This window comes from Coregonus lavaretus (assembly GCF_964263955.1).
Source record: "Coregonus lavaretus genome assembly, chromosome: 10".
NCBI classification, from domain to species: domain Eukaryota; kingdom Metazoa; phylum Chordata; class Actinopteri; order Salmoniformes; family Salmonidae; genus Coregonus; species Coregonus lavaretus.
In genome coordinates, this window is record NC_139997.1 from 46495717 (window position 1) to 46520881 (window position 25165).

Below are 25165 nucleotides of genomic sequence, written 5' to 3' on the forward strand. Positions count from 1 at the left end.
GCTTAAACCACAGATGGGAAGAAGCTGTGACTTCCCATCTCCCTAGCCAATAAATGATCTGACACAGCCAGGAAGGCGTGCAGAATAGAATTTCGGTCCGTGCTATCCGCAATCCTTGGGACGTCCCTACCCCCCCCATTGAAGTTGACATAAAAAATGGTTAGGGTTTGGGGTAGGGACGTCCCAAAAATTCTTGATAGCAAGGACTATATAATTTTACACCTCGGCGCATAATCTACATGGGCAACCTTCAACCTCTGCCTCTATGTGCAATGATCCCTCCTCCGGCTTTGACAATAGACGTGGAAGCTAAGCTAAGCCTTTGGAGGCAGCTTTGAAGGGCCAATAACATACTTCAAAGCATTTCCTGTAACCACTGGGATTCTGACATAAGTCCTCCTTTATTGCAGGCTGTACATCCACCACAAAACCATTCTGCTCGCCTCAGACAGACAGGGGGGTACTTCCGAATGGAACTTCATGCCAGAATATACCCTTTTGGAGCTTCGACGCAGTGGTTTGACTAGTTCCAAGTGCGCACAAAGGGGGAATTGAAAACAGCTAGCCTAATACTCAACATATATTTAAAGAATATCTGAATATGCCTTAAAATGGTTCGGTCCTGCTGAAACAGGGCAGTACCATCCTGTGTCCCAATCCAATATATCGTATATTCTAGTATTATAGCTCAAATCTGTCCCACAGTCTCTCGAACTAGATCCAAACGATGCAGCATTCCGGGGCAGACTTTCCATAAAACCGTTATTCCAAAGGAGTGTAATTTCTACAGGACAAATAATAAACTAGATTGGGTCTGGGGCCATACGCACATGCTATATTAGTGTAGTCTACTGGTCTCATTGCGCACAAGGCATTGATTAAAGTATTACATGAATCCATCCTTATTTGAGCCAACTGGAACAATTTAGGCTATATGAAGGAGATTGATTTCCCTCCATCCCCATCATTCAGAGCCTCTTGGCGGCATTTACGTAGGTCTACAAATCTTTGCCATAGCCTAGGCTACTAAAATGAATGCACCTGCTGATGACCACAAACAATGAATTTGGCCTACTAAAGTGATTGGATAGCCTGGCGAGATAGCCTATTAATGATGGCAAATGAAGCAATGCAATGCATTGACAACCAGAATAGAACATAAAAACAATTTCTTACATACAGCGTTCAGCGTTATCATAAGGCTTGTTTATCTTTGGCTCGCCACGGCTCGATGCTTGTTCCGTTGCTCAGAAGGCGTATTTCCTTTGCCAAAGAGACGTCGCTGAAGTCCGATGAGACTGAGAATTATGGGTTTGAAAATATCCATGAAGAGAACCACTTTTAAAAAGTATTATTCGAAATGCCAAATGGCTTGATATTGAAGATGAAATAGTTTGTAGGTGTATTCATTCCAATGTTCCTCCCATGTACTATTCTCTCCCAACAGCCGACCGAACTGAAAGATGTCGAAATGCAAGAGATTAATTCTCACCACTGAACAAAACGGGCATCCGACCAATCAATTAAGAGTATATTTGAATATTCCCCCCGCTCGGCCAATCGTTTGAAACAGAAGGCGGTAACCACGGTGACGCCGCAAGCGTCTAGGTGAGCACGTTATTATTTCGCGGAAAACTTAAAGGGGTAGTGCATGGCTCCTGACGGTCTACAACAAAGGAGATGAAAATATTGTTCATTCACTAATGGTTGTTCGATAAGTACTTGATCAAACACAAATGTAGCCTATTCCAATAGATACATGGCTTCTGAAATAAACCGTGTTGAGTGTGTCACCAATGTGTTAGGCTACCACAAAAAATGAAACATCCTCTAAAAAAATTATGTTGGCCTTGCTCAGTACACTTCAAAATGGCTTTAAAATAAATCTGAAATGAACTACCAATTGGATATCACGAAATTGGGGAGAGAAATATGTAATTTAATGTAGGCAGTTGGTATTGTAATATATGTGGAATGGGATTCCTTAATGCACAGTGAGAGCTTCAACTAAACAGTTCGCTTCAAGCTTACACACCTGAATGGAAGTTGAAGTCAGGCGCAATCTGACAACCTTTCCATCACAATTTATAATTTAATCAGAAATTCTCCATGGTAACTCTTGATAGCTGCTTGTTATGGCTTGTTGCTAGAAAATGATTACTTTCGGTTGGTGCCAGGGACATGAACCCCCCCCCTCCCCCTTGTGTATGTGTGTGTGTGTGTGTGTGTGTGTGTGTGTGTGTGTGTGTGTGTGTGTGTGTGTGTGTGTGTGAATGTTTGCAGGCCTGCATGTGTGTGTGCATGTGTTTGATCTTGACTGAAGTGAGCATCAGCTCAAAATGCACCATATAATAGGCCAAACAGATTGGATTGGATTGTTCACAAGGATTGTTCAGCCCGAAGTGCCTCAATCTTTTATACATTTCCTTTATCATACTCGCCAAAAGTTTGTGCTCCGTATTCTTAATCTGGTAGCCTATGTTGTGTATGTGGGTAGAGGGGTGGAAGGCTGCAAGGTTGTGTGATAACTATTATAATTGACTGGAACTGTCATGGCGATTCCCTTTGAAATGCCACTGGCACCAACCAAATTGCTTCTTCAGTAACTGTAGTATGAACATTTTATATTCTTCACATCAGAGCTATATAGGGCTATACAGTATATATTGCAAACAGTACTGTATTTCCAGAAATGCATTTGCAGGCTTTGTCTGGGTGCCCTTGGATTTCTTTACAGTTTTTTTTTTTATCGCGTCGGTACTATTTTCACAAGCATGTGGTAAAATTTCACAACTCTTAGTATAAAGCTCAACACAGATCATCAAAAATGCTGTTTTTTCAAAACTTTAATCACATTTTCAATTGACTAAGTACAACATCACACAGTAGCTTTTTCACCAAACCTAATCAGTGTTTAATCTAGAAATACCTTTCATATAAAGTAATTGCCTTTCACAATGCAATGCTCACAATACTTTTCATATGATTCTCTTCTCATTTGTTTAAATACATTTGACCATTACTTAATCCAACTTAATGGTTAATCACATAACCGTTTGGTAAACCTATAGATTTTAAATTGGTTTGTCTACTAAATGTGTGTTTATAAAGTATAAACATCTAAATTACATGTATGATACATGATAACCATAATGACTACTCGTTATTGCTAATTGATTTCACATAGTGGTAACCACAACTGGTGTGAGTGACCACTTACAATTTCTTTCAACATGGAGCAGGATAGACAGCAAGGAAGAGGAAGAAATCAAAGAGCTTGTGGACAAGGGGCCCGTCAGAGAGGTGGGCATGAGCTGCATCAAAGAGGTCAGAGGTGGGCATGGGCCCCGTCAAAGAGGTGGACATCAGAGAGACGGAGGCAGACGGCAGGGAACTGTTGTGTCTAAAGAAGTCTGGGCCATCATCGTTGACCATGTGGTAAACCAATACTTTACCATGGCAGAGGCTGCCAAATTAGTTCATCCCAATCTGAAAAGATCAACTGTCAATTTGATCATGAGAACATTCCACCAAAAAAAACGGTAAGTCTACAGGATATGCACTATTTACAGTAAATTACATTGTAATGCATATAAATTCACAAAACATGTTACAGTATGATCTATTGACAGTATACTCTGTTCTACCCTCAGAATTGACAGAAGACCCCGTGGCCATGGGCTGATCGACCAGCAGGAGTGGGAAGTGGTGGAAATGGTGAGGGCCAGGAATGACAGATGGCTGTCCAAAATAAAGCAGGCCATTGAGGAGAACGATGACACCTTTGCCAATGTGGCATCCATCAGCCTACCAACAATCACCTGACTTTTGAAGAGGCACCAGGTATCTATGGAACACATTTACCTGGTACCTTCTGAGAGAAACAACGACTGGGTGAAACAACTGCGGGCCGAGTATGTTCAGGTACAGCACTATATACTGTATTACTGTTACTATTTGATGCACATGCTACTTCACAATGTCATATTGGAACTATACCGCAAAAATAACTAACCAAAATATATTTTTAGAGGGTGATGGTGTTTGATGCGGCTGTGAACCATCACAAGTATATCTTAGTTAATGAAGCGGGCTTCAACCTGGCCAAAACTCGGCGCCGTGGGCTGAACCTCATCGTGGGGGAAACATCTCCATGTGTGCAGCTATCTCTGAAGATGGTGTGGTAGGACGTAGCCCATTACTTGGATCCTACAACGCTGCACACCTCATTGTATTTCTCAGTTAAAATGAGCAGGCCTATCAAGTTGAAGGAGTCACCATGCAGAGGTGGTTCAGGCATGGTTTTGGGCCCACCCCGATTCGTGACCCTATACCTGCCCCCATACTCTCCTTTCCTCAACCCTATTGAGGATTCTTTTCAGCGTGGAGGTGGAAGGTGTACAATCCATACAATGTTTTTTTGCGTGAATGATTGTAGAGGATGTCTTCATTGATCACACCTTTGATTACACATTGGATAAATATTATGGAAATCATTGGGTAATGTGAGTGTATTACCTAATGTGAAAACTGTAACTTACAGTACTGTAGCATATTGCTATCAAATTTGATTGGTCACATACACATACTTAGCAGATGTTATTGCAGGTGTAGCGAAATGCTTGGATTCCTAGCTCCAACAGTGCAGTATCTAACAATACACAAATCTAAAAGTAAAAAAATGAAATTAAGAAATACATAAATATTAGGACGAGCAATGTCTGAGTGGCATTGACTAAATACAGTAGAACAGAATACAGTATAAACAAATTAGATGAAAAAGCAGCATTTCTAAGGGCGATTTGAAACACATATCTTGCATTATTTGCTATTGGATTAACTGGTAGTTAAAACAACTAAATTGAAAAAATATATAATGTTTTGGTGATTAAACCAATGTTCTCATTACAATTCACAATAAATGTATATTTTGAATCAATGGTTGTGTGGTACATTCCAAATGAATGCACAATGACAGGTTTTGAATGAAAGACTTGCTGTGTGACCCATTTTGAGTTTTGTACTAAGAGTTTTGAAAATGTACCACAGTGATGAAAAAATAAAATAATGCTTCAACTCTGTTATTGGGCTAATGGCAGCACAGCAGGGATCTAGGGTCTACCTGTGTGTGTGTGCGTATGTATGTTAACGTGCGTGAATACGTGTGTGTCCAGGCTAATGCTCCTGCAGGTGCAGCTGATAGTGTGCTCTGCTCTGAGGGGACGCCCCTTCCACTGGCTTGCAGGGTAAAACAGCCGCATCCATCTCTGCCCTTAAGCTTCCTACCCCCTACCCCGCCATCCTGCATCTGTGACCTCATTTCCTATTTACTCAGACATGCAGTTGTTCAATTAGCCTTCATACAGCCCCGTCATTTTATCCATGTATTAAACACATCACAGTTCACTCTGTAGCACACAGAGGCCTACTGTTCACCTCAGTGAATATTTCTAACAGTGTGAGCCAATAAACATATTAGCCTACCAATAAAAAATACAAACTTAAAATCTGAACTTTAATTGTGCCCAAAAGTAAATTTCTTTAAAAGAGGAAATTGGACACTCAACATGCGTAGTGTCATATAATTACCATTCGAACGTACAGCGGCTTTCATGAAGAATATTGAATTATGTCTTGACAATACCCCTGAGTGCCATTCTTCAATATGAATAAGGGCTTTGAATGGTAAATGAGGTTACCATGCCAACCCCTTGTCTTATATGATATAAAACACATGGAGAAATTTTCTTCCAGTAACTATTGTTGCTGCCAGCCTTAAACAATGCAAAACACACTAATTAATTCATAAATTAGCTAATCGATCAAAGGGAAATTACTTTCATCCCCTTGAGCTTGTGACAGCAGAATAATTTGGAAAAGGGCCCCTCCGCATTTAGTCTATCAGGACTACTTATGCATATGAATGTTTTACAGTAATACAGAACATTTTCTTCAGCCAAAAGATAATGATAATGTACTTCTTCTTCTAGGCTTACTTAATTTGTGTTAAACCGTCTTTTGCAGTTATTACTGATAGTACTGCAAGTTTCGGTCGTCAATCATAGACAGGGAATAATACACCCTCATTGTAATATATTCTCAAAGTCTGACATTGTTCTATAGATAGACACAGAAAAAGACCCTCACATCAGCATGATGATAATGATATAATTAGTGTATGACCAGTCTAATTAGAAATAGAAAATGTACTCTTAAGATCAGTTTTAAAATCACTTTGTGGAATCAATCCATGTGGAAACAACACAATGTGGTTATATTCCTCTAGTTTCAGTTTCCTTTTTTAATTTATCTCCTCTATTTGATGATTCATTAGAATATAATGACTTTCCAAAGCAGAATGCATTTCATATAGCAATTAACCACAACCAGCAAGGGAGAGCATTAAGTGAATTTCAACTGCAAAACTCAAAGGGCAGTCACTCATTTAAAAAAAAAATTTTCACCTTTATTTAACCAGGTAAGCCAGTTGAGAACAAGTTCTCATTTACAACTGCGACCTGGCCAAGATAAAGCAAAGCAGTGCGATAAAAACAACAACACAGAGTTACACATGGGATAAACAAAACGTAGTCAATAACACAATAGAAAATCTATATACAGTGTGTGCAAATGTAGTAAGTTATGGAAGTAAGGCAATAAATAGGCCATAGTGCAAAATAATTACAATTTAGTATTAACATTGGAGTGATAGATGTGCAGAAGATGATGTGCAAATAGAGATACTGGGGTGCAAATGAGCAAAATAAATAACAATATGGGGATGAGGTAGTTGGGTGGGCTAATTACATTACTCATCTGAATGTGTTTAGCTATGTTTCAATTTAGATTAGATTACGATTCTCAAACAGTAATTTTCCAGGATGTTAATTCCCCCCTTTCATTCACAAATATTCTGCAACAGTATGTCAACATGTTTACAATATAGCATGTATAGTATATCCATGCTATATTGGCAAGCTACAGTTATTCTTCCTAATGTACAGTAAATCATATGATTTTCTAGTTTCCAATGAAAAATGAAATTCTAGCATGAAGTGAAATTCTGTATAAAGACATTGAGAAATTGAAATTGAGCTATAATAATAATTCTGTCAGACAAAAAGGATTAAATGTACCTCTAGCAAGCAAGATTTAACACACACACACACACACACAGCTTAAATGCTTTATATAAACAGAAAATTCTGTTTGAAATTAATGTTTGAAAAAGCAGTGAAAAATCAGCATCTTGATTATAATGTTGTTGTTTTATCCCCCTAAGAGAGAAATAGAGATTATTTTTAATCCAGGGAGGCGCTTAGCAAAAACAATAGCATGACCAAGGGGACACACTGAGGGATGCAAATATGGATACATTTTGTCTGCCAAATATAACAAAGAGAAACAACATGGGGAAGCTGTCTGTGCAATCTGTGAAAGGCTTTTAGGGAATGCAGGAAAAATGAAATATAGATTGAAAACCATCTACGTGATTACATTTACTCTGAAAGGCTGAGACAGATGTCATCGAGCTTATATTAATCAATACAAAACCATAAAGCATGATGATAATCTAATCACTGCATTACCATGTTAGCTCTCCACATTGGAAAACTGGTGTTACAAAAGCCAATATGTATATAGACCAAGCCAGGATCCAAATATGGCATTTTTGTCAATTCTGGTTCATGTTCATGCTCAAATTATATTTGTTAGGCATTGTTTTCATATTTATTTCATACAGCAAACAACATCTGCTTAGTTTGAATGATCAACACTATAACATATGTTCACATACTTTTGTTTAGACTCAGGCCTATTCACTAAAAGATACTCTCAACTTCTTAACCAAGGCCCCCTGTGCTCTCCCAACTCCCATTTAGCTACATCCTATATCAGTCATGCCATTTAGCTGCTGGTTGACTGTCTCTCACTGCTGAGGATGTCAGGCAGGCCCCCTCCCTCTACAGAGTGTCCTCATCAGAGCGGAATGAACCTGGCGCTGACACTAATAAAGAATACCATCTGTGCCTGGCAGGCGGAAGGAAAGAGGCGAGTGAACCAATGAACTTCTCTTTAGCATCTCCTCTCTCACCCCATGCTCCCCTCAGATGATGAAAGGGGAAGAGTGCAGGGGTAATTAAATTCCAGCAGGGGTCAGGGGCGACCCCGATAGCACTATCTGTAACAGGGTCAGCAGAGACATTATGACTGTGAAGTTCCGAAATGTCAAAGAGACTAATGGTGGAAAAAGGAAAAAGCATTATCTTCAAATTGATCCATCTCTCAGACCATCACATACAGTTCAACAATATGAGTATGGTACTCAGAGTACCTATGGGGAGGAAAATAGCCCCCTGGTCTCATGTAGTGGAGAGGTGAAGTTGTATTATCGCCCACTTCATCTGAGAGAAGACTTATATAAATTATATAAACATTTAAAAAATGACTAGGTCTACATGTGTGTTCATTGTGCCTTTTTTATTTTCTGTATGGTTGAGAATCCACTTTCAGCTTCAAATTTGGATTTGGAATTATGACAGGATGCGATTCTTTGATAATGTATTGCCAAATATATTTATAACTAACCCCCTTCTGTCTGTGGTATTGCCACCTGCTGGCTTACATTGCCTCTCACTGTACTGCACTCCTGAGAGTTTTACGATATTACGCATGTTGAATACACCAAGGCTGGCTGACTGGAATGTGGACGGCCCAGTCTGGAAAGAATTGGCAGGACTACAAGCACGAGTCTGTGAAGTAAGATATCAATTTATCTGATTACAAAATGTATTCGAGAAGGTTTACAAGTCCATTTATTTCAGTTAAAGAAATGTTTGTCACGTAATTGAATTAGGCTTTACAGCCACTGTATCAGACTGTCATCATGACATTAGCTAGCGTGTCTAGCTAGGTAAAAGTTAGCTGTGGTAACGTTAGCCTAGCTACACTCCTCAATGGAAATGTATATGTAGCAGCACTAACGTGAAGTTTATCAAAACCAATCGATTATAGGGCACAGGGGCAGCTATTGTGAGAATTGGTCGGCCTAAGTACGTGTCGCAGCCTAAATAATTAACATTATACTATTGATTATTTGAATGAAAATGCCATCGAGCTGCAAGGCACATTGAATTGAATGACGCCACACACACACTGGGTGGATTCGATTATGCTGGGACACGGGTCTATGCCCCCGTACATGAAAGGGCAAAAGCGGTGAGGGAGGAGCGAACTTTAGAAATCGAACAATAATCTCTGCCGCTCGGTCATGTTGTCAACAAGTCAGCATGGTGGATTGTCTAGAAACAAACATATCATATAAATATATGTTAGAATTTTCAAACGTTTGCATGTGAAAACAGACACTTGCTCGATATTGTGTCCTTTCATACTGTGTATACAAAACATTAAGAACACCTGCTCTTTCCATTACATAGACTGACCAGCTGAAAGCTATGAACCCTTATTGTTGTCACTTTTTACATCCACTTCAATCAGTGCAGATGAAGGGGAGGAGACAGGTTAAATAATGATTTTTAAGCCTTAAGACAATTGAGACATTGTCTGTGTGCCATTCAGAGGTGCCTTTGAACAGGGTATGGTAGTTGGTGCCAGACGCACCGGTTTTTGTCAAGAACTGCAACGCTGCTGGGTTTTTCACACTCAACAGTTTCCCGTGTGTATCAAGAATGGTCCACCACCCAAAGGACATCCTGACAACTTCACACAACTGTGGGAAGCATTGGAGTCAACATGGGCCAGCATCCCTGTGGAAAACTTTCAACACCTTGTAGGTGTTCCTAAGGTTTGGTATACTCAGTGTATACAGTCATACTCTGAATCGGTATTCCTGTGATAACAAGGAATTCCCCTTGACCACGCCTACACATTGGGGAAAAGAGCCTACAACTATTTTTTTTGTTATACAGAAATAACAAAACATGTTGAAAAGCTGCTGTGTTGTTCAATGTAACCAGGCCAAAAATCCCGACCTACGGTTCGCAATGCTCCCACATAGGGAAGAGAAGAGCCAGTGGCGTCAGGCTATTCGGTATGGGAAATTGTGGGGACCCGGTGTCCAAGTAGGGAAAACATTTCATCACAGGTAAGACATTTAACTTGTTTAGTATAGGGGTAAATCCATTTTAATTGAATCACTTTTTGACAGTACCCCTTTTGATTTGAACAAAACCTTCCATACATATTTGCCTATTGTAGAAGTGCACAGAAAGTGACTTTTTGGACCTGAATGCCAAAACATTCAAGAGATAAAGGTGCTCAATGGTTTTTCTAATTTTGCATACCCCACCATACCATGAGACATGTCTTCATCACTGGAAAAGATTAACGGTTGATATAATTTACAAACAGCGTTGTCAAACTGTTTTATAATTTCAGGAGATAAAAAAAAGTAACAATATTAACCTATTTTACACCATCTAAGGTTTCTGTGTTGTGCCCGCTATTGGTTGAGACTTGAGACAGAACATTCTCTTGAATACAGGGTGGGTGTCATGTCCCATGCCGAATAGCCAGAATATATTTACCAGGTTACATGTACATTTAACAATACAGCAGCTTTTCGGCATGTTCTGTTATCTCTGTATAACAAAAACTGGACAACGAAGTTTGCTCTTTTACAATGGAGGTCAATGGGAAAGAATGTTTGTTTTCTGCAATTTGTGGGCGTGGTAGAGGGGAATTCCTTCTTATGACATAAATATTGACTTAGAGTATATTCTCCACCTACTCTCCACATGGAATCATTCCACATCACGGGTCTTCAACCTTTTCTTGCCCAGGGACCCCCTTTCAGGCAAACTGGCGACCCACGGATCCCCATCATACATTAGCCAAAACATTTTTTTCACATATTTTCTTATCAGCAGGTGAATGATAATGGCAAGGAGAACTAATCATTATAATTTTGGTAGATAGCGTTTCATTATTTTTGACCTTCCCACATAATTAGAAGAGGAAGTGTAAACTCAAACAGCCTATTAGCTAAGAAAGAAAGAAGATATTCTCCTCTCTTCTACTGTAGGTATGTAATTCAAAATGTGTTTATTCTGTTGTTGCCAGGGTAGCACTTGGGGATGTGTGAAACTTACTCCGCAGCCTGAAGTGTCCCCACTTGCGCCAGCGAATAGCTAGCTTTTCGCGTGGCACCGACTGGTAAGACTGTTCAGGAGGGTGGTCACGTGTTCTAGCAAGGTAGAGGTCAGAGTTCGCACCAGGTATGGGAAGAATCGGGAAGTAGTGGTACAAGCAGCGTGATGTACTTTACACTACAAATATTCATAAAAAACATTACAATACAAATAAAAAATAAAACATTTTAGATTTGAGGACCCCCTACAGTACCTGCATAAATTGGCAAAAGGATTGTCTACAACGGAATGTATGTTTTTTTTATGTGGAACAGGGGTATTTAACCAGAGGTCCACGGACCCCTAGGGAGCTGCGGACCCCCGGTTGAATACCCCTGTTCCACATAAAAAAATTATACATGCGTAGGCTACAATGATGTATAGTAGCTATGTCTGTTCTGTTGTAGACAATCATTTTGCCAATTTATGCATGTTGTGGTTGAATAACATCTTATTGGTAGCCCATGACACGATGTGTACCATTTTATTTGATGTGGTTATCTACTGTTTTAAGCCCAGGAACAACAATTTTAAAAGTGTAATTTCTGATGCGACATAGTAGTGTTTTTTTTATCCAAAGATGTATGTGTGTCATTTGACTATATTCTTCAGAGTACGTAACATTAACTTCTCTGGGTATGCCACATTTATTTATCCTAGGTACTGACGACAACATGGAGGAAGTCATGAGCAGGCTGCAGACATTGAGTCCAGATCAACTACGGCAGGAGATTATCAGGGCAGGGCTGAAGTGTGGCCCCCTTACCACTACTACAAGAGCCATCTTTGAGAGGAAGCTGGCCAGAGCCCTCCTGGAGAAGCAAGTAGGGGATGGCGGGGTGACTGATAGAGGTAGCTCCTCCAATACAGAGTCTAATGGACCCACAACAAACAGAGTAGAAACTGACCACAATCTGGAACTCAAATCATCAGCAGAGGAGGGCAAAGAGACAGAGGAATTGGATGAACCAGAATCTCCTCTTGTTTACTATGGTGTATGTCCTCATTGGGAGGAGTCTGTGGTAGCTGATGGTAAGACCTATTTTTGTCCTATGAATAGTGCATGGTAGAGATTGTCTGAGTTCAATGTAAATGTCTCTATGTTCCCCCCAATAGAAAAAGTCCATGTATATGTGGACCGGAAGAAAGCTCTGAGAGCAATGATGACAATGAAAGGGTCCAGATTTAAGCCCTTCTCAACACGAGAGGAAGCTGAGAAATTCTCAAAAGGCATCAACGACAATAGCCCTTCGGCCAGCACATCCGCACCAGATGGGCCCCAGAGGGTGCTGGAACCTGTAGTCCATACAGGTATGTCTGCTTAATAACATAGCTGTATCTAATACAGAGCCACTATATAGATAGAGAGCTAGATGGATCATTCACCTCTTTTGTGTCATGTAAAATTAACAAGAAAAGCATTTTTCGATTGAGTTACTCCCTCCGCACTGATCAACATGCATACACCAACACTCTTGTCTTCCCAGGCAGCCCTATCGCAGGGGGAACTTCACCTGTGAACCTGGAGAGGGCCAATGAGTTCCGTAGCCCCCGCACCCAGGACCTGACAGCAAAGCTGAGGAAGGCTGTGGAGAAGGGGGACAAGGAAGCCTTCAGCAGGCTGGTCTGGTCCAACCCGCGCTACCTCATCGGATCTGGAGACAACCCCACCATCGTCCATGTATGGTTCATATGATTCATGCATCTACTATCTCCATGAGAGCAGAAAGGTACTTCACGTTCTCTTACGTGGTAAAATAACTAATCGTCTTCCTGTTTGTAGGAAGGGTGCCATTACAATGTACTGCATGTGGCGGCCAAAGAGAACCAGTCTGGCATGGTCCAGCTCCTCCTGGACACCCTGGAGAGCCCAGACTTCATGAGACTCATGTATCCTGATGACCAGGAGGCCATGCTACACCAACGCATCCGTTACCTCGTTGACCTGTACCTCAACACACCTGACAAAGCAGTGAGAACTTATATGAACTGTATTTGTGTAATACACAGGTAGTTGGTAGTCGGCACAATGCACACATACAGTGGGGGAAAAAAGTATTTAGTCAGCCACCAATTGTGCAAGTTCTCCCACTTAAAAAGATGAGAGAGGCCTGTAATTTTCATCATAGGTACACGTCAACTATGACAGACAAATGGAGAGAAAAAAATCCAGAAAATCACATTGTAGGATTTTTAATGAATTTATTTGCAAATTATGGTGGAAAATAAGTATTTGGTCACCTACAAACAAGCAAGATTTCTGGCTCTCACAGACCTGTAACTTCTTCTTTAAGAGGCTCCTCTGTCCTCCACTCGTTACCTGTATTAATGGCACCTGTTTGAACTTGTTATCAGTATAAAAGACACCTGTCCACAACCTCAAACAGTCGCACTCCAAACACCACTATGGCCAAGACCAAAGAGCTGTCAAAGGACACCAGAAACAAAATTGTAGACATGCACCAGGCTGGGAAGACTGAATCTGCAATAGGTAAGCAGCTTGGTTTGAAGAAATCAACTGTGGGAGCAATTATTAGGAAATGGAAGACATACAAGACCACTGATAATCTACCTCGATCTGGGGCTCCACGCAAGATCTCACCCAGTGGGGTGAAAATGATCACAAGAACGGTGAGCAAAAATCCCAGAACCACACGGGGGGACCTAGTGAATGACCTGCAGAGAGCTGGGACCAAAGTAACAAAGCCTACCATCAGTAACACACTACGCCGCCAGGGACTCAAATCCTGCAGTGCTAGACGTGTCCCCCTGCTTAAGCCAGTACATGTCCAGGCCCGTCTGAAGTTTGCTAGAGTGCATTTGGATGATCCAGAAGAGGATTGGGAGAATGTCATATGGTCAGATAAAACCAAAATATAACTTTTTGGTAAAAACTCAACTCGTCGTGTTTGGAGGACAAAGAATGCTGAGTTGCATCCAAAGAACACCATACCTACTGTGAAGCATGGGTGTGGAAACATCATGCTTTGGGGCTGTTTTTCTGCAAAGGGACCAGGACGACTGATCCGTGTAAAGGAAAGAATGAATGGGGCCATGTATCGTGAGATTTTGAGTGAAAACCTCCTTCCATCAGCAAGGGCATTGAAGATGAAACGTGGCTTGGTCTTTCAGCATGACAATGATCCCAAACACACCGCCCGGGCAACGAAGGAGTGGCTTCGTAAGAAGCATTTCAAGGTCCTGGAGTGGCATAGCCAGTCTCCAGATCTCAACCCCATAGAAAATATTTGGAGGGAGTTGAAAGTCCGTGTTGCCCAGCGACAGCCCCAAAACATCACCGCTCTAGAGGAGATCTGCATGGAGGAATGGGCCAAAATACCAGCAACAGTGTGTGAAAACCTTGTGAAGACTTACAGAAAACGTTTGACCTGTGTCATTGCCAACAAAGGGTATATAAAAGTATTGAGAAACTTTTGTTATTGACCAAATACTTATTTTCCACTATAATTTGCAAATACATTCATAAAAAAATCCTACAATGTGATTTTCGGGATATTTTTTTCTCATTTTGTCTGTCATAGTTGACGTGTACCTATGATGAAAATTACAGGCCTCTCTCATCTTTTTAAGTGGGAGAACTTGCACAATTGGTGGCTGACTAAATACTTTTTTTCCCCACTGTACATTGTCTGTTAATTAGAGTTAAAGTGTGTAAATAATGTATTAATAAGATGTACTGAATGTGTGTGATGTTCCTACAGAGCAATGAAACTCCTCTTCACTTTGCCTGTAAGTTTGGCTGTCCAGACGTGGTCAACGTGCTGTGTTGTCATCCTGCTACTGACAAACACCGGCAGAACAAGTACAACCAGAAGCCCTCTAGTGTAAGTCACATTACAGCTATGAAATACAGAATCACTTTTTTTGCACTTAAGCGTTCAATTTTTGCTCAGTAAGGTTTATTTCCCCCTGAATTTCATGCCAGAAACTGCACACTTTAGAAGACTAAATAGTTGTATTACTGCCTTTACAGGTGATATGTGAGAGGAAAAACAAAACCCCTTACATAAAAAAGAAAATCAATGAATATTTGGAGGGTGAGTTTAGATGGTTGCCAATGCTGGCTATAACACCTTTTTGTGTGCAAATTCCAACTTGTGAACACATTGCTAACTTTTACCCTTGCTGACACAGAACGGTGCTATGTTCCCTTGCTGAGGGATACCAACAACAGCTTCCAGCCTGTGATTGGCTTGCCATGGTCCCCAAGCCCATTGGAGGTGGATTTTAATTGGCTGGGATCTGCAGTGGGCTGGAGTCCCATAGAGCCAGTCATGACTGTGAGAGCTTATGTGGGACCACTCAGTCCTTCTAAGGTAACACCATCATTTGAAATCATATTCATTCTCAATACCTTGGGAGTATTGGTATTACAATTTACCCCTCATGGTGAAGGTACATACAGCTGTCAGAATTCAGATATGTCATTGTTTTAGCACTATCCACAGAGTTTTTAAACTGGCGCGCGACATGATTCAATGCGCCAATAAATCAGCACAATCTACTTTTCGGTTTGATGGCGTCTTTCAGCTAAAATTGGGATCATGTATACTGTGCCAAGGTCGATACTAAAAAAGAGTAAGGAAGAGCAATGTACAATACGAAGAATTTAGCAAACAAGGCTTTGTGGTAAGTGCATGGAGGCTGCCATCTTTATGCACCTCCGCTATTCTATGTCTCTAAACGTCACAAGCCAGTAACTATTTGTCTTCCAGGCAGATGAGTTCCACAGACTATGGAGAACCCCACCCAGGGATCGAGCAGAGTATTTCCACCGTATTCTCAAATCTGACCCTGACCGGGGAGCAGAGCGTGTGGGGAGGTGAGTGAAAACAATAATAATGACAGTGGGCAAATGACCATTATTAGGATTAAACAAAATAACAAAACAGCATTTGGGTCCCAAAGGGAACAGACATTACAGTGGTATATTATCTGAGTGATCTCTACATTTACATCTCTATTGACAGGGAGATTGCGCATGACATGGGGCATCCTTGGGCAGAATACTGGGACTTCCTGGATAGCTTCATTGACCTGTCTACAGAGGAGGGACTGAGGAGGCTGGAGGAGTATCTGGATAGGAAGGACCAGAGTGAGTCTCCCCTAGAAGGATATGGGAAGACCGAGGAGACCGGTGATGGATTTAAAACATCAACCCCCTCCAAAGGTTAGCACTTCCATAGCAAACCTTAGAAACATGGCTTGTATGTGATAACGTCATATTATTAAAGGCTTAAAATTATAGTGGGAAATCCCCAAAAAACAATCTACAATTCATCATGTGGTTGATGTCATTTCAGAGGAGCAGAACCAGAGCCATGTCCCGATCAACCACATTCTGAATGACAGAAGGTGTCTATCAAAGGAGAAAGGTTCCCAGTCTCCTGTGTGTAACCTCCTGCCAGAGTTTGAGAAAGCCAGCCTAAAGGATGGCTCTGTCCAAGTGGAGGACCCGGAGGAGGTAAAGAGTGTTGAGGGCCGTCTGGCTCCCTCTGTACCCAGGAAAGAGGGACTGGACCTGGGGGATGGCAGTTTCTGGAGGATCTGGGAGGGGAGCCAGGGGAAGAGGCAGGTGGAGGAGCTCTCCAATCCCAGCTCAGAGGAGTATCTGACAGCAGATGAGGGCTCAGACTCCGAGGGCCCAGGTAGTCCCAGAGATAGGCGAGGCTCAGGCTCCTCTAGCGCATCTTACAAATCCACGAAGGGAGACGCCTCGAAAGAAACAATTCTGACGATCGACACCCCTACAAGACAAAGACAGGAACTGTTCATGGACGGGTAATTCTTTATTTACTTTAACAGTAAATTACATCAGTCAACCTGTCAAAATGATCTGCTGCATTTTAACAATCCATTTTTGTCTCGGTAACACAAGGATGTGTTAACCAATGTTCTTTGACTCTTTCTTGCAGGGAATCTCCCACCAAGTTAGACAGTGAGGTCCTGTCTGCAATGAATAACATGGAGATTGACCCTGAGAGAAACCCCTGCATTACTAAGTGGAGGAACACCATTCTGGCCTATCCCTCTTCACAGTGGCTAAGGTGAGCTAGATACCTATTCCGTCTCTTTATGCTGTGCCAACAGACTTATACCTGTATTGTCTTCGATGCTCCAGGTGGTTCATTCTGCTGATGTTGTGTATTTCCAGCTGGCCAAGGCCGACGAGGAGGAAAAGCTTGACTGGGACACCAGACTGTTCTCCGAACAGGCTCAGCTTTTGCAGCCCAGGCCCCCACACACCTGCCCAGAGCTGTTACACCCAGACCATCCTCTGCAGGACCCTCTTCCGCTCTCCAAACTGACACAGGGAAACCACAAGTAAACAGGATGTCACGTCCCAGGATCTGAAGGTGGTGTTGCACATACAAAAGGGCATGTTGGCCAACATCCTGCACCACCACAGCAGGTCCATAGTCCAACTGACTTTATAACCCAGGCAGGAAACCACTACATTGCCATTTAGCAGGTTACCTGTCCTTATTTTACCCTTGTGCTAGTTTCCATTTGTGCAACTCTTTCGGCTGTTCTATGCAAGGCACTGCTCCACTTAACACTATTACCTTATCAGGTAGCTATTCAACTGATATTTGCGCTAATGCTGCCTGCCTACAGCACTTATGCATGTCCTCAATGCAAGTATTCTCTTCCGGCAGATAGCATAGCTACAGATTACACTTTCAACTTGAAGCTACCCAACGGAGTGTACCATTTACCCAGTGCCGAAGTGATATGTAATGTGTGTGTATACAATGTGCAAAGATGCTTTATATATGAAATGTTCAAATAATGTTTTTATATTGTTAGTCACTACCTTATTCCAGAGATACATTTGGAGAGTTTTAAATTGTTTTAATTTATACCTATACACAAGAAGAATGATTGTGGCTGTATTTTTAGAACAGTTTATTCATAAAATGTAATAAAGCATTAAATAAATAAATGTACTAAGAAAAGACACATTATTCCTAATGTTTTTCCACACAAAATAATGATTCGTAACGTGGGCAAAACCATCTTATAGAGGAGAAATTATGGCTTCAAATGATGTGGCAGCATGAGGTCAGGTTACATGGGGTCAGCCAATAGTGGTGAAGGAGTGTCAGATACGGGTGAGTTTCAGGAGTCATAAAGCCTGAGTTGCCCATCATCCTAAATCCCACCCTGCCACTGGGTCTGATGGTGATCCAGGTGATGCTGCCATTATTCAGGCCCAGCCGCATCACACCTTTCCAGGAATCTATGCATTTTTTGAATGTTCACCTCACTGAGGACAATCACTCACCATGCATTAGCTGAGCTATGCTTGTGAAAATAAATGCAACTCCATTCCTAGGGTATTGATGACACTGACCTGCACACAAAGTAGCGAATAACGTTTGCATACCTGCCAACTTTGTCCTGGGTCCGCCTGGGTCCTGCAGTCGGTGAAAAGCAATTGCACTGCCTGCGTCTCAGAACTGCGGCCGCCTTGATCTCATGAGGTTATCGTTGCCCACGTGTGCATGATGTCAGAGAAAGTCGGGATCAAGTCGGACACAAATCTAACCAGCATGCATTGTGCGGTGATCGCCGGTGATCGATTCTGCGCAGACCTGGCTCATCTCAAATGAGCCTCTTGTCTATGATCTGTCGGCATGGTTATACTGGCCTGTGGCCTTCTTGGAGACCTTGATGATATCAGAGGGGGGCTCCCATTTGAAGCAGGGCTCCAGATTGGCCATCTTTATGGCCATTATTAAGGACAGGGTGCCATCCAATGCTAGGCTGTTTCTTCTCTTGGTTTTGTTCAGTCCCACAACTGAAAACACCCTCTCAGCATCTGCGTTTGCATGGGGCAACACCAGGACAAGCTTGGCGACGGCAGCAAGCCTCTCGAATTCTTTGGCTCCTGTCACCTATGGAAAATGCACCAAAACACAATGGAAAAACATACCTTGATTTTTGATTGATTAATACTGTAGGTTGATCCATTAACAAAGTTCAGATAAAAACATGCATAATTTGCAACATGCATGCATGACACATATATGCATGCAACAAGGCACTGGTCTAAGGCACTGCATCGCAGTGCTAACTGTGCCACTAGAGATCCTGGTTCGAATCCAGGCTCTGTCGCAGCCGGCCGCGACCGGGAGACTCATGGGCGGCGCACAATTGGCCCAGCGTCGTCCAGGGTAGGGGAGGGAATGGCCGGCAGGGATGTAGCTCAGTTGATAGAGCGTGGCGTTTGCAATGCCAGGGTTGTGGGTTCAATTCCCACAGGGGGCCAGTATAAAAAAATATGTATTCACTAACTGTAAGTCGCTCTGGATAAGAGCGTCTGCTAAATGACTAAAATGTAAAATGTAAACAGATGTAGCCAAGCCACACCTGCCAAAAAAAAAGTTCAGTTTCGTCCTGCAGGGATATCATTGGCATGGTCTGATAATTTAGAAACTCCTCACCCAGAAGGTCATGCTCCTCTGGCCCATGGTATGGGAGGAGATGGGGAAACCTATTTATGAAAGTAGAGTTACAAGTTGTTACGTTTTAGGTATATAGTCATCAACCAGCAGCAGTTCATACACATACAGTGGAGAAAAAAAGTATTTAGTCAGCCACCAATTGTGCAAGTTCTCCCACTTAAAAAGATGAGAGAGGCCTGTAATTTTCATCATAGGTACACGTCAACTATGACAGACAAAATGAGGAAAAAAAATCCAGAAAATCACATTGTAGGATTTTTAATGAATTTATTTGCTAATTATGGTGGAAAATAAGTATTTGGTCAATAACAAAAGTTTCTCAATACTTTGTTATATACCCTTTGTTGGCAATGACACAGGTCAAACGTTTTCTGTAAGTCTTCACAAGGTTTTCACACACTGTTGCTGGTATTTTGGCCCATTCCTCCATGCAGATCTCCTCTAGAGCAGTGATGTTTTGGGGCTGTCACTGGGCAACACGGACTTTCAACTCCCTCCAAAGATTTTCTATGGGGTTGAGATCTGGAGACTCCAGGACCTTGAAATGCTTCTTACGAAGCCACTCCTTCGTTGCCCGGGCGGTGTGTTTGGGATCATTGTCATGCTGAAAGACCCAGCCACGTTTCATCTTCAATGCCCTTGCTGATGGAAGGAGGTTTTCACTCAAAATCTCACGATACATGGCCCCATTCATTCTTTCCTTTACACGGATCAGTCATCCTGGTCCCTTTGCAGAAAAACAGCCCCAAAGTATGATGTTTTCACTCCCATGCTTCACAGTAGGTATGGTGTTCTTTGGATGCAACTCAGCATTCTTTGTCCTCCAAACACGACGAGTTGAGTTTTTACCAAAAAGTTAGATTTTGGTTTCATCTGACCATATGACATTCTCCCAATCCTCTTCTGGATGCACTCTAGCAAACTTCAGACAGGCCTGGACATGTACTGGCTTAAGCAGGGGGACACGTCTAGCACTGCAGGATTTCAGTCCCTGGCGGCGTAGTGTGTTACTGATGGTAGGCTTTGTTACTTTGGTCCCAGCTCTCTGCAGGTCATTCACTAGGTCCCCCCGTGTGGTTCTGGGATTTTTGCTCACCGTTCTTGTGATCATTTTGACCCCACGGGGTGAGATCTTGCGTGGAGCCCCAGATCGAGGGAGATTATCAGTGGTATTGTATGTCTTCCATTTCCTAATAATTGCTCCCACAGTTGATTTCTTCAAACCAAGCTGCTTACCTATTGCAGATGCAGTCTTCCCAGCCTGGTGCAGGTCTACAATTTTGTTTCTGGTGTCCTTTGACAGCTCTTTGGTCTTGGCCATAGTGGAGTTTGGAGTGTGACTGTTTGAGGTTGTGGACAGGTGTCTTTTATACTGATAACAAGTTCAAACAGGTGCCATTAATACAGGTAACGAGTGGAGGACAGAGGAGCCTCTTAAAGAAGAAGTTACAGGTCTGTGAGAGCGAGAAATCTTGCTTGTTTGTAGGTGACCAAATACTTATTTTACACCATAATTTGCAAATAAATTCATTAAAAATCCTACAATGTGATTTTCTGGATTTTCTTTTCTCAATTTGTCTGTCATAGTTGACGTGTACCTATGATGAAAATTACAGGCCTCTCTCATCTTTTTAAGTGGGAGAACTTGCACAATTGGTGGCTGACTAAATACTTTTTTTCTCCACTGTATTTGAGGAGAAGCCACATAAGAATATCTCATGTGCAGTTTAGGAGTGAACACACCTCATCATAAAACACAGGGTATTTTAGCTAAGATGATAGACAATAATTAGAGAAAAAAAACGAACCTTTCAACAAAGTACAGGACATCTTCGATGTCACTTTCAGCCCTCTGCCGTACATCTACAAATTGTGCGTGCTTGATCAGTGGCTCTTCCAGTGGCAGCTTCTTAAGTGCATAGTCCACAGCACTTGTCAGGAAACACAACACAGCTTCATGGAATGAATCCACCTGCTGTGGTGTGATGTCACCCTCGTCGAGTAATCTGTTAAGTTTAGCCCTGGTTGTGAACCCAATGTTCAACTTTCTTCCAATCTGTTAAGTTTAGCCCTGGTTGTGAACCCAATGTTCAACCTTTCTTCCTGTCACAGATACAGCATATCGGTATAAGGTACAAGGCTAAATATCACATATCACTGTGTTTGATCATAATAATAGTCAAATACTAACCTGGTAAATGGTTTGCCTTTTCTTTAAAGGCAATTTCACAAGGCTCCTCATGGCACTGCAGAGCTGCTGGAACCATAAACTTTGAACATAGCTTGCGTACGAATTTCACCATCTATAACAGACATTTACAAAAATAGTAGGTGAAACCTGTTTTAGAGGATCCCTGCAGATATCAGCAAGAAACACAGAATGGAAAAAAACTGCAAAATCCAATCCCACCTCATCATGTAACAAAGATATTGATGACTGCTCTCTCTGAAGCAGCAAGTTGGTATGGTGGCTTGGAAGAACAGCAGGTACACTTCTGTCATGGGGTCAGTGAATGTCTGCACAAGTCTCTTGAACCTGGCCTGATTTTCATCTTGAATCAATCAATAAATAACACAAAACAATAGGTTGTCATTAATACAAGTACGTGACTAACAATCCATGTAGTTGCTGCATAATGAAATTGAAAATTGATGACCATACTAGCAGATTTGTAGTAGCTGGCCAGAGGTTCATACAGCCTCAGGATCCTCAGGACACAACATTCAAGGCTTAGCCAACAGACCGAGATATGCAGGAGGACCTCCATGTACTCGGCTTCATGGAGCTCACAAAACTCTGTTTTAGACATTAAATCCATATCATATATTTTCTACAGCTCAGCATTTCAGTATTACACTTAATAGTATCAAACATGCATACCTGTCAGGTATCCTTTTTCCTTTTCATTTTCATTTAGCAGACGCTCTTATCCAAAGCGACTTACAAATTGCTGCATTCAAGTTATGATTTTTTTTTTAGGAGGAGGGGGGGGAGGGGGGGGTCTGGGGTAGAAGGATTACTTTATACTATTCCAGGTATTCCTTAAAGAGGTAGGGTTTCAAGTGTCTCCGGAAGGTGACTCCGCTGTCCTGGCGTCGTGGGGGAGCTTGTTCCACCATTGGGGTGCCAGAGCAGCGAATAGCTTTGACTGGGCTGAGCGGGAACTGTGCTTCCGTAGAGGTAGGGGAGCTAGCAGGCCAGAGGTGTATGAACGTAGTGCCCTCGTTTGGGTGTAGGGTCTGATCAGAGCCTGAAGGTAAGGAGGTGCCGTTCCCCTCACAGCTCCGTAGGCAAGCACCATGGTCTTGTAGTAGATGCGAGCCTCAACTGGAAGCCAGTGGAGTGTGCGGAGGAGCGGGGTGACATGAGAACTTGGGAAGGTTGAACACCAGACGGGCTGCAGCGTTCTGGATAAGTTGTAGGGGTTTAATGGCACAGGCAGGGAGCCCAGCCAACAGCGAGTTGCAGTAATCCAGACGGGAGATGACAAGTGCCTTGATTAGGACCTGTGCCGCTTTCTGTGTAAAGTAGGGTCGTACTCTGCGAATGTTGTAGAGCATGAACCTGCAGGAAAAGGTCACCGCTTTGATGTTAGCGGAGAACGACGGTGTTGTCCAGGGTCACGCCAAGGTTCTTTGCACTCTGGGAGGAGGACACAATGGAGTTGTCAACCATGATGGCGAGATCATGGAGCGGGCAGTTCTTCCCCGGGAGGAAGAGCAGCTCCGTCTTGCCGAGGTTCAGCTTGAGGTGGTGATCTGACATCCACACTGATATGTCTGCCAGACATGCAGAGATGCGATTCGCCACCTGGTTATCAGAAGGGGGAAAGGAGAAAATTAATTGTGTGTCGTCTGCATAGCAATGATAGGAGAGACCATGTGAGGATATGACAGAGCCAAGTGACTTGGTGTATAGAGAGAATAGGAGAGGGCCTAGAACTGAGCCCTGGGGGACACCAGTGGTGAGAGCACGTGGTGCGGAGACAGATTCTCGCCACGCCACCTGGTAGGAGCGACCTGTCAGGTAGGACGCAATCCAAGAGTGAGCAGCGCCGGAGATGCCCAACTCGGAGAGGGTGGAGAGGAGGATCTGATGGTTCACAGTATCAAAGGCAGCGGATAGGTCTAGAAGGATAAGAGCAGAGGAGAGAGAGTTAGCTTTAACAGTGCGGAGAGCCTCCGTGACACAGAGAAGAGCAGTCTCAGTTGAATGACCAGTCTTGAAACCTGACTGGTTTGGATCAAGAAGGTCATTCTGAGAGAGATAGCAGGAGAGTTGGCTAGAGACGGCACGCTCAAGAGTTTTGGAGAGAAAAGAAAGAAGGGATACTGGTCTGTAGTTGTTGACATCAGAGGGATCGAGTGTAGGTTTTTTGAGGAGGGGTGCAACTCTCGCTCTCTTGAAGACTGAAGGGACATAGCCAGCGGTCAAGGATGAGTTGATGAGTGAGGTGAGGTAAGGGAGAAGGTCTCCGGAAATGGTCTGGAGAAGAGAGGAGGGGATAGGGTCAAGCGGGCAGGTTGTTGGGCGGCCGGCCGTCACAAGTCGCAAGATTTCATCTGGAGAGAGAGGGGAGAAAGAAGTCAAAGCATAGGGTAGGGCAGTGTGAGCAGGACCAGCGGTGTCATTTGACTTAATAAATGAGGATCGGATGTCGTCAACCTTCTTTTCAAAATGGTTGACGAAGTCATCCACAGAGAGGGGAGGGGGAGGAGGAGGAGGTGGCAAAGAGCTTCCTAGAGTTAGAGGCAGAGGCTTGAAATTTAGAGTGGCTGAAAGTGGCTTTAGCAGCAGAAACAGAGGAAGAAAATGTAGAGAGGAAGGAGTGAAAAGATGACAGGTCCGCAGGGAGTCTAGTTTTCCTCCATTTCCGTTCGGCTGCCCGGAGCCCTCTTCTGTGAGCTCGCAATGAGTCGTCAAGCCACGGAGCAGGAGGGGAGGACCGAGCCAGCCGGGAGGATAGGGGACATAGAGAGTCAAAAGATGCAGAAAGGGAGGAGAGGATGGTTGAGGAGGCAGAATCAGGAGATCGGAGGGAGAAGGATTTAGCAGAGGGAAGAGATGATAGGATGGAAGAGGAGAGAGTAGCGGGAGAGAGAGAGCGAAGGTTGCGATGGCACATTACCATCTGAGTAGGGGCAGAGTGAGTAGTGTTGGAGGAGAGCGAGAGAGAAAAGGATACAAAGTAGTGGTCGGAGACTTGGAGGGAGGTTGCAGTGAGATTAGTAGTAGAACAGCATCTAGTAAAGATGAGGTCAAGCGTATTGCCTGCCTTGTGAGTAGGAGGGGACGGTGAGAGGGTGAGGTCAAAAGAGGAAAGGAGTGGAAAGGAGGAGGCAGAGAGAAATTAGTCAAAGGCAGACGTAGGGTGGTTAAAGTCACCCAGAACTGTGAGGGGTGAGCCATCCTTTATCCTTTATGCTGTTATATTACTTGAAAGTGGCTCAACTGTTCATGGGAGCATGTGGAAGGAAGTAGGTACTGTGTGTGTCTTGTCATGACTTATCTTGGGACCA

General features: G+C 42.9%; 2 protein-coding genes across 4 annotated transcripts in view; one reads left to right on the top strand and one right to left on the bottom strand.

Annotated features, from left to right (window-relative positions):
* The window catches only part of LOC311136652 (protein FAM222A-like), a 34962-nt gene extending 33516 nt beyond the window's left edge, over positions 1–1446 (bottom strand). Inside the window, exon 1 of one of the 2 annotated variants that reach the window (XM_084170862.1) lies at positions 1181–1446. The gene's annotated coding sequence lies outside the window, so the exon portion shown is untranslated. Of the gene's footprint in view, positions 1–1176 lie in introns of both variants that reach the window. The other variant, XM_084170863.1, reaches the window with a different exon arrangement.
* Positions 1447–8676: 7230 nt separating this feature from the next.
* On the top strand, positions 8677–18137 carry LOC311136648 (ankyrin repeat and LEM domain-containing protein 2-like). Of its 2 annotated transcripts, XM_084170855.1 has the most exons (14): positions 8677–8760; positions 11086–11240; positions 11814–12185; positions 12270–12464; positions 12641–12834; positions 12937–13125; positions 14876–14998; positions 15148–15211; positions 15309–15490; positions 15890–15996; positions 16145–16344; positions 16478–16955; positions 17090–17221; positions 17329–18137. In XM_084170855.1, exons 3-14 carry the CDS (start codon positions 11828–11830, stop codon positions 17480–17482), a joined length of 2376 nt encoding a protein of 791 aa, XP_084026981.1. In that variant the 5' UTR covers positions 8677–8760; positions 11086–11240; positions 11814–11827; the 3' UTR covers positions 17483–18137. The 2 variants fall into 2 exon arrangements, with proteins under 2 accessions (XP_084026981.1, XP_084026980.1); XM_084170854.1 differs by lacking the exon at positions 11086–11240.
* Positions 18138–25165: the final 7028 nt, after the last annotated feature.

What these genes read in the sequence shown, in the direction of transcription:
- LOC311136648 (XM_084170855.1), top strand. Translation starts at nt 11,828, where the DNA reads ATGGAGGAAGTCATGAGCAGGCTGCAGACATTGAGTCCAGATCAACTA. An exon ending in ACAACCAGAAGCCCTCTAGT is followed by an intron (nt 14,999 to 15,147) that starts GTAAGTCACATT and finishes CTGCCTTTACAG; the next exon opens with GTGATATGTGAGAGGAAAAA. An exon ending in CCCTCTTCACAGTGGCTAAG is followed by an intron (nt 17,222 to 17,328) that starts GTGAGCTAGATA and finishes GTGTATTTCCAG; the next exon opens with CTGGCCAAGGCCGACGAGGA.